Here is a 13,827-nt window from a genome sequence, read left to right on the forward strand (position 1 = left end):
ACTCCAGTTCCACCGATGCCGACCGCACCAAAGGCCACCGTGGCATCATGGACGGTCACGCATCTCGATGCATCGAGGGTGACCCTGGACCTTAACGGCGGTCAAGCAGACCATGGTACCCAAAGATGGGCCCCATCCCAGACGTTGTCCCGACATCGATGTGTCAGACAAACGGTGGACTGGTCACAGCTGTGCACAGACAACCGTTCATGGGCAAGGCACTGAAGTGTGGCAGCAAGCTGCTAGCCCAGGCTCTGCTCACCCTCTCTCTCTCAGGGAGATTGCATTGCCAAGGCAAACAAGCAGGAGAGGAGGTAATGTCATCCAGGGCTCCAGTCCGTGGAGACTATTTCCTCGTGAAGTGGGGAGGATGAACTCTCCTCTCCCCAGGAACAGCATGGTCTTCAATCCTTCCACTGTCTGAATCCATTGATGCAGAGCGATCGTGAGCCGCCATGGAACTCCAGCCCAGGCAGAACTCTGGCGAGTCCCCAGGCTAAGTGGCCTACAGGGAACACCGGACTGCATAGTCCAGTCCTGTCAGCACTGAGGAAAAAAAGAAAAACAAAGAGCAAAAGAGGACACAAATACAGAAACCTGCAGGAGCAGTTTGTTTTTGGTTTTTTTTAACAAACTGTCAGGCTACACAGGGGAGAACCCACCATGTGGCTGGCAAACAATTGGAAAAAGAATAAACTACAAGAAAGAAAAGCTGCAGCTCTAGAAAAAAAAGAATAACTTACAACAGCAAAGCTGAATACCATGAAAAACATTTTCTAATAAAAGAGCTCTAGCTCGACAACTGCGAGACCACGGCTCCTCGGAAAAGAAGAAACTCAGGGACTCTGCCTTGGGTGGGGAGGGTGATGACTACAGCTGCACGTGCTCAGTAGGGCATGCTGAAAGCGCTAGAATTTTTTAGATCAAAGTTCCATGCCAGGCTCCATCCGATGATGTCACCCATGTGTGAGGACTAACATCCTGCTTGCTTAAGAGAAAACTATGATCAGGTAACATAGGTGTAATCACGCTTGATAAAATAAACCAATCAACAATGCAAGCACTATGTAAATTTGACAATATACAGATAATTGCTTTTGCCACTTCAGAGATGAGCTCATGAGAGAGGAGGCCTAACTTGGGGTTAAGGAAATGTAACTAGCCATTAGCTGCAAGTCTGGAAATCTGAGTGGAGCTTTCATCTTTGTGATTAAAAGTGCATACATATGAGACTGAGTGAATTCAGAATGAAATGGAACAAAAGCACTTATCTCTCAGGACAGAAGTCCTATTTAGATCATATGACGGTCTCCATTCATTGCAAAGACCCAGGCTCCCTCTTAAGCAGCGAGCCAGGAAACCTCTTTTGGAGTTGTTTCAGCTGAAAAGTTACCACTAAACCTACATTTGCTAGCACAAATCAGCTAATGTCGCTACTAAAGTCTGCAACTATCCAGAGATTGGTGAACTACATCCTCACCCATGGTACAAATAGCACCTATAATCCTATTGCAGGGTCCCAATCTAAGAGAGACCAGGAAACTAGGCTTTTGGGTGCTACTATACATTTTCTCTGGTTCCCAACTGGCAAACATGCAGCAAACAAGAGAAAACATTATAAATAAAAATCAGTACAAGGTTTGATGGGGAGCATGGGAAACATTTCAACCCTAAAGAGAACAACAGAGAACTGATGGCTCCAAGGGAAGCCTAGTGAAAATTTAAAAAATTGCAGGATTTCCTGTTCTTGAGCCCAAGGTTTCCAATAGCTCACACTGGTGGAAAGAATGCTTGTTATACTCACATTCTCCTCCACTGTGTCATCCTTGCTATGTTCCATCGCTACTCCCCACAAATTGTGACCACAGGTGCCATGCATTGCTATGCTTTCTTCCCCCACCAAAAAATACCATTATAGATGCCATGCTGGATTACACACAGATATAGATCAAGCGTTCTCACTTCTCTGCAGCAAGGAAGATCCCTGAAGCACAATCTGCCTTGAATTCCGGCTCACAGGAGTCCAGGAAATACAAAAGCTCTTTCATCATTCCACGGATATTGTTCCCATTCACCAGGGCAAAACTCAATTCCATTGCACGCCTAGCACAAAATGAACAGAGACATAATATTAACTATTTTTCTCATTTTACAATCTGCAAGTACGTTACAGAGTCCTTGGGACAGAAGGTCCCATAGGCCCTAATTCCTAGAGCCTAAGGAAGGGTCAAATCTGATCCCCTTGCACAAGCAGCAATTTAAATATACCACCACCTGTTGATAAAGTTTAGGCGTTGTCAGCAGTGAGTCTCAGCAGAGTGATGGGATCACAAAACTTTCATCACTCAAGTCACATCACAGCTTCTGAATCTCACATGAGTACAGGAGGGCAAAGCATGATGTGAGAAGATTCGTCAAGCAACTGGTGATAGGGGTAATACTGATTGCGGACAGTGTTTCTAGTGGCACAGATCGCCTAGTGTTTGTTAATCACCATACAATGTGTTTTAGTAAAACAGCAAAGGCAGAATAGGATCCATAAAAGTGAGGGTCCTGGATTTCGAGAGTTCCAACTTTGTTAAAATCACAGAGGTCCATAAGGGGATTACTGGCAGGATGAGGGAATTTAAGTGTAGTAGAACAACTTGAGAAAAAGGGGATCCCAGAAGACTCTTGAGGCCATGCCTTTCTCACAATGATCCCATGAGCATATGAGGTCCTCATGAGAATTAGGTAGTACAGTGGATACAGTGATAGGCATGGAATCAGAAAACCAGGGTTCACATTTGGCTTCTCCCACTGATACTCCTTGTAATTTTGGGCAGTTCACTTCTTTTACTGCCTCAGGTGATTAACTTTTTGGGACAGAGTTTCATATCTATTTGTAATCTATTGTTCAAAGCCCTGGCATAGGGCCGTACAAATACCAGGCCTACTTCTCCCCATGATTCTCATTACAAGGATGCTCATGCCTTGTCCTCCCACAAGATACTTCCTTAAGTGTGTCATGCCCTCCTTTCCCCAATGTAGATTAAACAATTGTGCAAAACTGCTATAAAACTTCTCATCTTAAGAAGTATTTTACAGTCAGTTTCTTTTATATTAATTCCAATAACAGTCAAGACTAATAAGCACTGATATTCAGGCAGTACAACAGACCATGAAATTGTATTATTCACAATCTATATTCCTCTTCTTGTTTCCTTCCCCATTTAGAGTGCTTCTCCAGCTAAAAATAGTGTGAAAATATGAACAGACTCCTTAAGCATTTTCATATATATTAACATGCTTAACAAGTTAATTCCTCTTTTTCTGGGCAGCCAATCCAGACTGTTGTAGGCATAATACTCCCACAACCATTAATACTGATGTGATGTATCTAAGCTGTACTTTACAGGCTGAGAAAAGAAGAAATTACTTACCTAATCATTTCCTCTACCGAAAGTAGACCAAACCACACCAGTGGGTTATGCATTCCTACCAGCAGATGGAGACTGAGTAAATTAGACTTACTGATGTCACTGACATATAGCCCTGCTCTGACATCAGCCTGCCAGTATCTCTGGAAAAGCCAAATTGTGGACAAACTGATTCTACTTGAACATGAACGTTAACAGTTAACCACTCATGGTTCCAATCAATTGGACAACACTGAAGTCAGCCAAAAGAATTAACATGCACTAATGTTAGGGGCTGGTTATATCACTTTCATCCTTCAAAAGAATTAACAGAAATAACACTCTTGATAGTCTGCATATAAAGGACGAACTAAAAGCAAGTAGGCAGCCAAGGATGAGTTGTGGATTGGTCTGCCTTCCCTTAGACTTAGAGGAAAAGAAATTATCAAGCAAGTAGTAATTTCTCCTTCCTCTGCACTCAGGAAGGCCAATTCATACCAGTGGGATGTACCAAAGCTACTCCCAAACAGGGCGGAGGCTGCTGGTAGCTCAGAGACCCACAGAGCTGAACAGATTGGTATGAGAAAAACTGTTGTCAAGGGGAGCAACCGCAAAGACAGACCACGCAGCAGCCAAAATATAGGACCCGCCAAAAAGCGCAAGACCAGATTAAGATCCCAGAGAGGCACCAGTAGCCACAGGGGAGGACGTAGAAGCTTCACTCTCTTAAAAAAAAAACCTGGGCACATCTTGATGGCAAAACAAGGTTCCACCATTGACTTGCCCATTATCTGCACCTTCAAAGTGTTAAGGGTCAAGCCTTTAATCAAGCCTTCCTGTAAAAATTCCAATATCAGTGGAAATCCAACTTTAAGAGGTTGAGAACCTCACCCCTCATACCAGTTCTCAAACACTCTCCAAACTCTAACCTAAGCTAGAAATGTAGAAAATTTCAAACGCCTGGAGCAAAATGGACATCGCTGCAGAATAACCATCACACCTCAGCAACCAAGCCCTCTCAAGGGCCAAACTGTAAGGCAAAATTGGCCCAGACTATAGTGCAGAATGGGCTCGATGCAATAGATCCTTCCTAAGTGGTAGGTTGAGAGGACTGTCCACCAGTAGCCTCTGAAGACTGGCATACCATGGCCTCCAAGACCAATCTGGAGTCATTAGAAGTATAATGTCGTTCTGACTTGCACACTACCAAATGACCCTGCCTATTATCAGCTATAGTGGGAAGGTATACCACATTCCGGTCTGCAGCCAAACTTGAACGAGAGCATCGATGCCTAGCGCTCTTGGACCCCTTCTGCAACTGAAGAATCATGGTAGCTTCACATTGCTGGAGGTCACCAGTAAGGCCAGTACAGGTGACCCCACCCAGCACATCACTATGAGTCAAAAGGCTTTGTCCGCCAACTCCTACTTTCCTGGGTCCAAAACCTGCCTGCTGAGGAAGTCTGCCCTTACATTTTCCTTTCCAGCAATGTGGTAGGCAGATGTGTCTTGGAGATGTAACTCTGTCCACACCATGAGCACATCTACCTCCACTGATGCCTGTTGGCTTCTTGTTCCGCCTTGAACGATGTAGGCCACTGTCGTGGTATTGTCTGACATTACCCTCTCCTTTTTTTTTTTTTTTTTTAAATCACAGGCACTCCCCACAAGGGAGATTCATGTTCACCATCTGCTGGAGATGGAGAATACTGGTGGGCTGATATCAGGGCAGGGCTATGTGTCAGTGACAACACCGAGTCTGATTTACTCCATCTATTGACAGGCGTGTATAACCCACTGGCGTGGATTGGCCTGCCTGAGTGCAGAAGAAGCAATGGCTTATCTCCCAGAAGTCATACCTACTGAAGTTCGTATGTCCACACAGGTCTTTTGCACATAAATAAGCAAACATAAATAAGCAAACATTTCTTCTATGAAAAACATATGCTTTTCCCACATAAAAGTCAGACTGCTTTAGTCAAATGGGCTCTGATAAGACTTGGTGGGTGAAAGAGGAGACTGCCTTATGACTCTTCTTGTAAGACACAAATAGGCAAACAGCAACAAATCTGTAAATGGATGTAGCAGATCTCAGAAACCTTCTACTAGTTCAAGACTTGCTGAAAATCTTTGTTTATTCTCACAAAAACAAGGCTCTCAAGTTTAGATCCTGACACACACAAAGCATTTCAAATTGCTAAGACGTCTAGGTTGGCTCTCCCCCTCTTCCCTCCATCCTTGCTGATAAATTCTGAGGTGGCAAAGACCACTTTCTCCCTCCGGTCTCCCCTCAGATTATTTTTTCTCACACTGACAGTTCTAACAGTGTAAATATTATTTCCTGGAAGTTTCTCTCTATAACATTGCCAAAATCTATCCCTTCCTTTCTGAGCACAATACCAGAACCCTTTATCCACTCTCACATCTCCTCCTGCTTAGACTATTGCAACCTGCTCCTTACAGGACTCCCAGCAAGCCATCTCTCTCCTCTGCGATCTGTCTTAAATTCAGATGTGCGACATTTCGCCAAAGTTGCTACGCTCACATTACTCCTCTTTTGAAGTCGTTGAATTGGCTCCCTGTCTGCTTCCACATACAGTTCAAGCTCCTCTTTCTCACCTACAAATCCCAAGCTTCTTATTTATTTCACAAGCCTCCTCTGCGGTACCGTATCAAAAGCTTTGCTGAAATCCAAGTAAATCACATTGAGTGCTCTTCCTTGATCCAATTCTCTAGTCACCCAATCAAAAAAAAAAAAATTAAAAATTCAGATTTGTATGACAGGACCTTCCCCCTGGTGAATCTATACTCCTCGGGTCCAGCAGCCCACCAGATTATAGCTAATTCACTATCCTTTCCTTCAACAGCATCTCTATTAATTTTCTCACCGCAGAGGTGAGGCTAACCAACCTGTAGTTTCCAGCCTCCTCTCTGCTACTACTTTTGTGGAGTGGGACCAACACAGCTCTTCTCCAGTCTCATGGCACCAACTCCAGTGATATTTACTGAAACAGGTCTTTCAGTGGACCCACCAGCTCATCTCTGAGCTCCCTCAGTATCCTGGGATGTACCTCATCCAGTCCCATGGTCTTGTCAACTTTCAATTTTCCTAGCTCGTCTCATACATTCTCTTCTGTAAACGGAGTTTTGTCTACCCTACCCCCATCTTTGGTCTTCTCAACCAGCAATGGTCCTTCTCCAGGGTCTTATTTAGTGAAAACTGAACTGAAGTATTTAATATTTCTTCATTTCTCTTTGTCACCTTTCAATTTCACTATACCACATTGGGTCTCCCTTCTTTCGCTGATATATCTGAAAAATGTTTTGTTACCTCACTTTAATCTTTTGCAATAATTTTCTCCACTTCAATTTGTTTTTTTCTTCATCTTCCCTCAGTTTCACCAGGTATTCTTCCCTGTGTTCCTTCATTTATACTTCCTGAACACTATTCTTTTGCCTTTATTATTTCTGTGACCTCCTTTGAGAACCAGATCAGTTCCTTTTTTTTTAACATATAGATTTGTCTTTGTAATAGCTCCTTTTAATTTGGCTCACTGTTCCACCTCACCCATTTTCTGTCTTCTAGTTCTTCCTCCAAGAACATCCCCACTGACAAAGTCTGTATTTTTGAAATTCAAAACTCAGGCCTTCATGTGACTTCTCTGAATCTTATTTGCAATATCAAACCATAATGTCTGATGAACACTGCTGCTCACTCAGGTGGGCACCTATGAGGACATTAGAGACATTATCCCCATTTGTAAACACTAAGTCAGGTATCACACCCTCCCCTTGTGCATTCTATTACCATTTCTTTGAGCAGAGCCCCTTGAAGCACATCCACTCTCTCTACTTCTTGTAGATTCTGCAGAAGGGATACTCCAATCTATATCCAGCAGTTTAAAATCTCTTAACGAGCAACAATTCTCCCTTCTTGCCCACCTTTTAGATGTCTTTGATCAGATCCCTGTCCAGCTATTCTGTCTGAGTCGGAGACCTGAAGAGCACACCCATGTAAATGGAAGCACCATCAAATTTTATTTTTTTTTTAGGACTACCCATAATGCTTTTTCCAGTGTTGCCAACCTTGCTTATTTCCTGCGAGATTGGGCTTTTTTTTTCTAGTCATTCATGTTTTTTTTTCGATTCGCGGTTGCTTGTAATTGGGTGTTTTTTCCTGCCAATCGCGGGGTTTTTTTTGGGCTTGGTGGGTGGGACTTGTGCTCTGATGTTGCAGTGATTGGCTGCTGCTGCCGGTGATGCCTGTCCATAGCAGGCGCACCCTAACCTATTGCACCAGTAAGCCAACCAGAGCTGCAAACATTCACAGGAGCACGTGGGCAGACCCGGCATGGTATTGCAGCAAGCAACAAGCGTCGTGGGTGACCAAGAAGCTTCTGTGTAGCTGCAGACCTGAAATGTGAAAGGTGCGTAGCACTCAGCTGACTAAAACCAGGTATCGGGAAGGGAGGAATGAGTATGTTGGGAGGGGAGAATGAGTGTGGGGGGATTGAAGACGTGTTTGTAGGGAGTGGGGAGGGGGAAATGAGTGTATCAGTGTGTGTGGGGCTGGTGTTTTTTAAATTTGTTCTACACCACTTAATTTCATCTAATTTTTTTTCTCATTTCTTTTTTTTCTCATTTCTTCTCCCTGCAGCAGATCACCTTTGTAAGAAATCATTTTGACAAAAAGAAAGCTTGTCCATAACTGCTGACTACAGATAAAAAATAATATGACATGGAAACTTGTAATGCTTTTTTTTTTTTTTTTAATTTGTTCTACAACCACTTGATTTTATCTAATTTTGGGGTTTTTTTCTCATTTCTTCTCCCTGCAGCAGATCACCTTTGTAAGAAAGACTGTCCATACCTACTGTTTCAGTCATTGGCTGCTACTCTACTAAATGGATTTGATCTATTATAGCTAAAGTAAGGAATTAAAAGATACTGCTAAGCGTGGGAAGAGGAATGTGAACTAAAAGCACGGATTCAGTCTGTTGTCAGCAATGAGTGTAAGGCTATGTGCAAATTTTGTAAGTGTGACGTTCGTGCACATCATGCAGACCTTCTGCAACATGCAAAAAGTTAAGCTCCTTTGTCATCTATGCGACTCACAGACATTGGTGCTTCAATTTCACATGTTTTGGGCTTTTTTTTGGACTTGTTTTTTTGGAAAAAGGTGCTTGTTCTTTCATGAAAACCTGGCAACCCTGGCTTTTTCCCTACTCCACTTCCCTTGCATTTCAGCTGTTTGGATATTGTTCTTGACATAAAGGGTACTCCTCCCCATTTCCTATCCTCTCTGTCCTTCCTTGACTTATAGCCAGAGATGACTCAGCGAACCATGTCTGTAACAGCAACGATGTCCAAGTTCGCCTCCACCATTAGGGCCTGCAGGTCTGGGATTTTATTGCCCAGACTACAAGCATTTGTGGTCATAGTTTTCTGACTTTTGTCCCTTAGTTTGCTACTCTTCCTAGTCATCTTTTCTGCTTTTTTAAGCTGATTGTTATTTTCTCCTCCTACTTCCTGTATCACTATGGGCTGACATGCCAACTTCATTGACCACCTCCTGCCACTTCCGCCCTCTAGTTTAAATGCCTGATAATGTATGATCTGAATGTCTCGTTTAGCATCCTCTTTCCTTCCAAGGACAAATGTAAACCATCCTTACCATATAATCTTCTATTGCTCCATACATGCCCCCATATTCCAATGTATCAAAACCACTTTCTTTACACCATTTTTTGAGCCAGGCATTGAAGTTATCTATATAGCAGAGCCTTTCCCTACCCCTTTCCATGAATACCTTTCTGCAAAACTTCCAAAAATGCAATGGTCTTTGCAATGTGTCTAATTTTCTTCCCTAGATTTTGGAAATCCTTCCGTGCTTCGAGGATACCATTTCTAGCATGGTCATTGGTTCCCAGATGGATAACATCGATATTGGAGTCTGTACTTTCTTCTGTAAATTGAATTGACTATCTGGATGGTATTTCTATTGGCTGAGGATCCTGGAAGGTATTTAACTCTTGCATCCCCATTAAAATTATTTCCAAAATTGGTTCCTCTGATGCAGTCTCCCAGGAAAAGCAGCTTCCTTTTATGATATTTAATAATGTTAAGGGATTTCTGGCTATGCTGGGTAACTACATTAACTAACATTCTTTTCTTTTTTAACCAGTCTTGTCTTATGAAATACCCCAAGTCTCTTATCCTGTATGTTTGTCTAATTAGATTGTAAGCTCTACTGAGCAGGGATGGTGTTTTTTTGTGTGTTTGTTCAGCCCTAGTGTATGTCTTGTAGCGCTATAGAAACGTGAAGTAGAAGTAGTAGTGATAAGTTAGCAACTCACACCCCCAGCATCAACTCCCTGCCTTCCAACCACTGCCGAGAGCTCTGAAAATAATTGTACTGGCAACGGGAACCAGTTGAAAACTGGGGAGCTGGCACACTCTCCTCACTGCTAATCTTGTACATCACAAGATCAGAAGAAAGGAAGTGCCAGTCTGTAAGATTCAAAGAGCAGTTATTTTCAGAGAACTTGCAGAGGCTGAATGTGCTCACACTGCTCCTCAAGCCGCAGCCAGGTTGAATGAAATTCAGCCATGAGCCTAAGTTTGGAGCAGGGGACCCTCGGAGAATACCTGTTACAGGTAAGCAACTGTGCATTCTCAGAGGATGAGCAGGATGGCAGTCCTCATGCATGGGCAAATCCCTAGCTACAGGTGGCCCCCTCCAAACAAGAAAGGGGACCAACAAAACTGGTGTCAACAGGTACAACAATAAATTTTTGTTGGTAACAGGAGGGGGTGCCTGAACAGAAAGAATGGGCCCTAGGAGGGAATAGAGTTGGGTTCTACACCTCAAACAGGTTCTGAAGGACAGACTGACCAAAACTGCTGTCGCGTTGGCCATTCCTATCCAGACAGTAATGAGACTGAATGAGTGGATGGAACTCCATATTGCAGCTCTGCAGATCTCCTCCATGGGGACTGCTTGCAAGTGAGCCATCAACGCTGCCATGGCTCGAATAGAGTGAGCTTTGACATGGCCCCCATGATGCAATCCCTCCTGGGCATAACAGAAGGAGATGCAATCTGTTAGCCAATTGAAAAGCATCTGCTTGGCGATGGCAATCCCAAACTTGCTCTGGTCAAAAGAAACAAAAAGCTGGGTGGACTGTCTATGGGCTTCTGTCTGCTCCAGACAGAAGGCCAAGGCACTCTTGCAGTCCAAACGGTGTTGGTCTTGTTTGCTTTGGTGGGAATGGGATCTAGGAAAGAATATTGGTAGGATGATGGACTGGTTAAGATAGAAGTCTATCACCACCTTGCGTAGGCACCCTAATGCCTATGCAAGGTGGAAAAAAAATAATCTAAGGTGGTTAAAGGCCTGCAGATCACTGACCCAGAGTACTGAAGTGACCACCACCAAAATTATGACCTTCCAAGCCAGGTCACAGGAATGCAATGGCTCAAAAGGAGCTTTCATCAGCTGAGCCACCACCACGTTGAGGTCCCAAGATACAGTGTGAGTCCTTAGGAGAAGCTTCGAAGGAAGCAGACCTCACATAAAACATATACCCATAGGCTGTATAGAGATGGGCTTATTCTCTACACCATGGTGATATGTGCCAACTGCACTCAGATGAACCCTAAGTTGGTCTTCAGACTAGTGTCCAAAAAGTGTAGAAGGTAGTCAAACAATTTTTGTGGTGAGCAAGAGAAAAGATCTAGGGCCTTTTGCTCAAACCACACAGAAAACCTCCTCCACTTCAGTCCACAGAAATTTTTAATGGAAGGCTTTCTTGAAGCTACAAGGACCTAAGATACTTCCAAGAGATGGAGTGGTTGCAGAATCAGCCTCTCAACATTCAGGCTATGAGTGACAGGGCCTGAAGGTTGGGATGGCGCAATCTCTCTCGATCCTGGGTGATATGATCTGGAGAAATCCCCAGACTGATCGGTTTTTGCAATGACATCTGCCAGAGCGGTGTAAACCTAAACTGTCTCAGCCAATAAGTGGCTATGAGGATCATAGTCCCTTTGTCTTCATGAAGTTTCAACAACATTTCTTCACCACCAGTGGAGCTGGAGGATATGCATACAGGAGACCAGCACCCCAATGGCAGGGGAAGGCATCTGAGCTGGTCTACCATGTGCCCTGTACAGGGAGCATAACTAAAGAATTCGGCTGTTCCAAGGCGCAGTGAACAGATCTACCTCTGGGCTTCCCCAGGGGCGGAAGTTCTGATTTGCAACCCCTTAGTTCCAGAGATCATTCATGGGATCTGAAGGAGTAACTCAGTCTGTCCGCAATTGCAATCTCCATGCCAGCCAGATACATGGCCTTCAGCACCATCCCATGGAAGAGGGCTCATGAACATATCTGGTCCGCTTCCTGACACAGGAGGTACGATGCCAAACCTCCCTGCTTGTTGACATACCACATTGCCACTTGGTTGTTGGTCTGTATCAGCAAATGTTGTTGAACAACTGATCTCTGAAAGCCCACAGAGCATATCTGATTGCTCGGAACTCCAGGAAATTGATTTGACACAGTGTTTCCTGGGCAGACCACAGTCCCTAGTTGTGGAGCTCATTGACATGAGACCCCCAGCCCAGGGTGGATACATACATTGTTAGCACAATTTGGACCCGAGAACTTTGGAAGGATACCCCCCATTCCAGATTGGAATTTATCTGTCACCAAGACAAAGAGTTCTAGAGGAATAGGGTGACTTGGATGCGTCCTGTGTTTCCTGCATGGCCTGTCGCCACAGTGACCTTAGGGTCCATTGGGCTCTCAACGTGTAAATATGCCAAGGGAGTGATATGTATTGTTGTGGCCATGTGGCCCAAGAGCTTCAACACGTGCCACGCTGAAACTTGCTGGCTCACTAGAATCTCTGCCACAATGGTCAAATTGATGGCTTGTTGCCAGGGTAGGAAGACCTTCGCCTGAGCCATGTCTAGCAGGGCTCCAATGAAATCCAATTGTGGTGATGGGCTGAGATGAGACTTGAGGTAGTTAATGACGAACCCAGACTCCAGCACATGGACTTATCGGCCCCTGCCCGAGAGGTGCTCTTGACCAGCTAATCATCCAGATAGGAAAAACATGGACTTCCAGCCTGCAAGGCTGTGCCGCCACCAAGGCTAAGCATTTTGTGAAGACACGTGGGGTTGACACTAGCCCAAATGGCAGATTGTGGTACTGGAAGATAATGCTGGTGGCTGGGAAAGATCTTGATGCTAGTGAAGGCATCCTTCAAGTCTAGCTAGCATAGTCAGTCCCCCTTTTCGCAAGAAGGGGATCAAGGTGCCCAGGGAAGTTATCTTGAACTTTTCATAGAATCTTGTTCATAGCCCTTAGGTTTAGGGTGGGACAGAGTTCTCCTGTTTTCTTTGGAATCAGGAAGTACCGAAGTAGAATCCCCACCCTCTCTGCCCTGGTAGGACGGGCTCAACCACTCTGACCAATAAAAGGGAGGAGAGCTCCTCAAGAAATACCTCCTGAAGTGCTACCAGTCCCAAAAAAGGATTCAGGGGACAATTTGGCGGGGTACTCATTAGGTTTAATTTCTACCCTCTGTGGATGATGGCGAGAACCCACTGGCCCAAGGTTACACTGGGCTGCCGGCTCACATAGAGCCACAGCCTTCCCCCAACCAGAGGGTCCATCTCCCCGGGTATGGCAGACATGTCTATGCTTCCTGCGATCCCATCAAAACCCCATCCCTGTAGTTGACTGAGGTGCTGGCTGAGGCTCTGGAGTCATCCGTTGCCTGGGACGGCTATGAGGGACTTGCTGTTGCTGACAGAGTCAAGGAGGTGGAGGATAGTATTCTCCTTGGGCAGAAGAAAGACTTCCTGTGGCCAGACATCAAGGACCTCCATAGTAGAGGACAGCTCCTGGGTAGCAGCGGAGAGCTGCTAAGTGTCACATGGTGGTCCCGCATTTGGGCCACTGCATTATTTACTATCTCCAAAGAGATTCTCTCCTATGCATGGCACGTCAGCAAGTCACTCCTGCACTTCTTGACGGAGATCAGAGGCCTGCAACCATGAGAGCTTATGAGTGCCAATCTCTGTGGCACAGATCCTCGAATCTGTCTCGAAAACATCATAGGTCAACCGCAGCACATGTTTTCCCTGTTCCAGACTCTTATACACCATCGACTGGAGAATGTCCTGCTGCTATTGAGGCGGCTGCATGGCCACCTCCTGCACCTGTTTCAGGATGTTCCGCATATATGTAGGCAATGAGCATAGTACCCTGAAACACTTTCCTCCCAAGAGCATCCCTGGCCTTCCCCAGGAGTGCCAAGGAATGGGTCAGAGTATGCTTCGCTTTCTTGAGAGCAGAATCGACCCCCACTGACTAGTATGGCAGCTGAAGCTTGTCAAATCTGAGAGCTTTCTG

The 13,827-nt window shown here is 44.8% G+C and overlaps 1 protein-coding gene across 4 annotated transcripts in view; it reads right to left on the bottom strand.

Annotated features, from left to right (window-relative positions):
- Positions 1-13,827, bottom strand: part of AP1G1 (adaptor related protein complex 1 subunit gamma 1) — a 305,811-nt gene that overhangs the window by 68,973 nt on the left and 223,011 nt on the right. For all 4 annotated transcript variants that reach the window (XM_029608250.1, XM_029608251.1, XM_029608252.1 and 1 more), the window contains one exon: positions 1,963-2,103. In XM_029608250.1, coding sequence (XP_029464110.1) covers positions 1,963-2,103 — 141 coding nt within the window. The remainder of the gene's footprint in view (positions 1-1,962; positions 2,104-13,827) is intronic.

Source organism: Rhinatrema bivittatum, chromosome 7 (genome assembly GCF_901001135.1).
Source record: "Rhinatrema bivittatum chromosome 7, aRhiBiv1.1, whole genome shotgun sequence".
Classification (NCBI taxonomy): Eukaryota; Metazoa; Chordata; class Amphibia; order Gymnophiona; family Rhinatrematidae; genus Rhinatrema; species Rhinatrema bivittatum.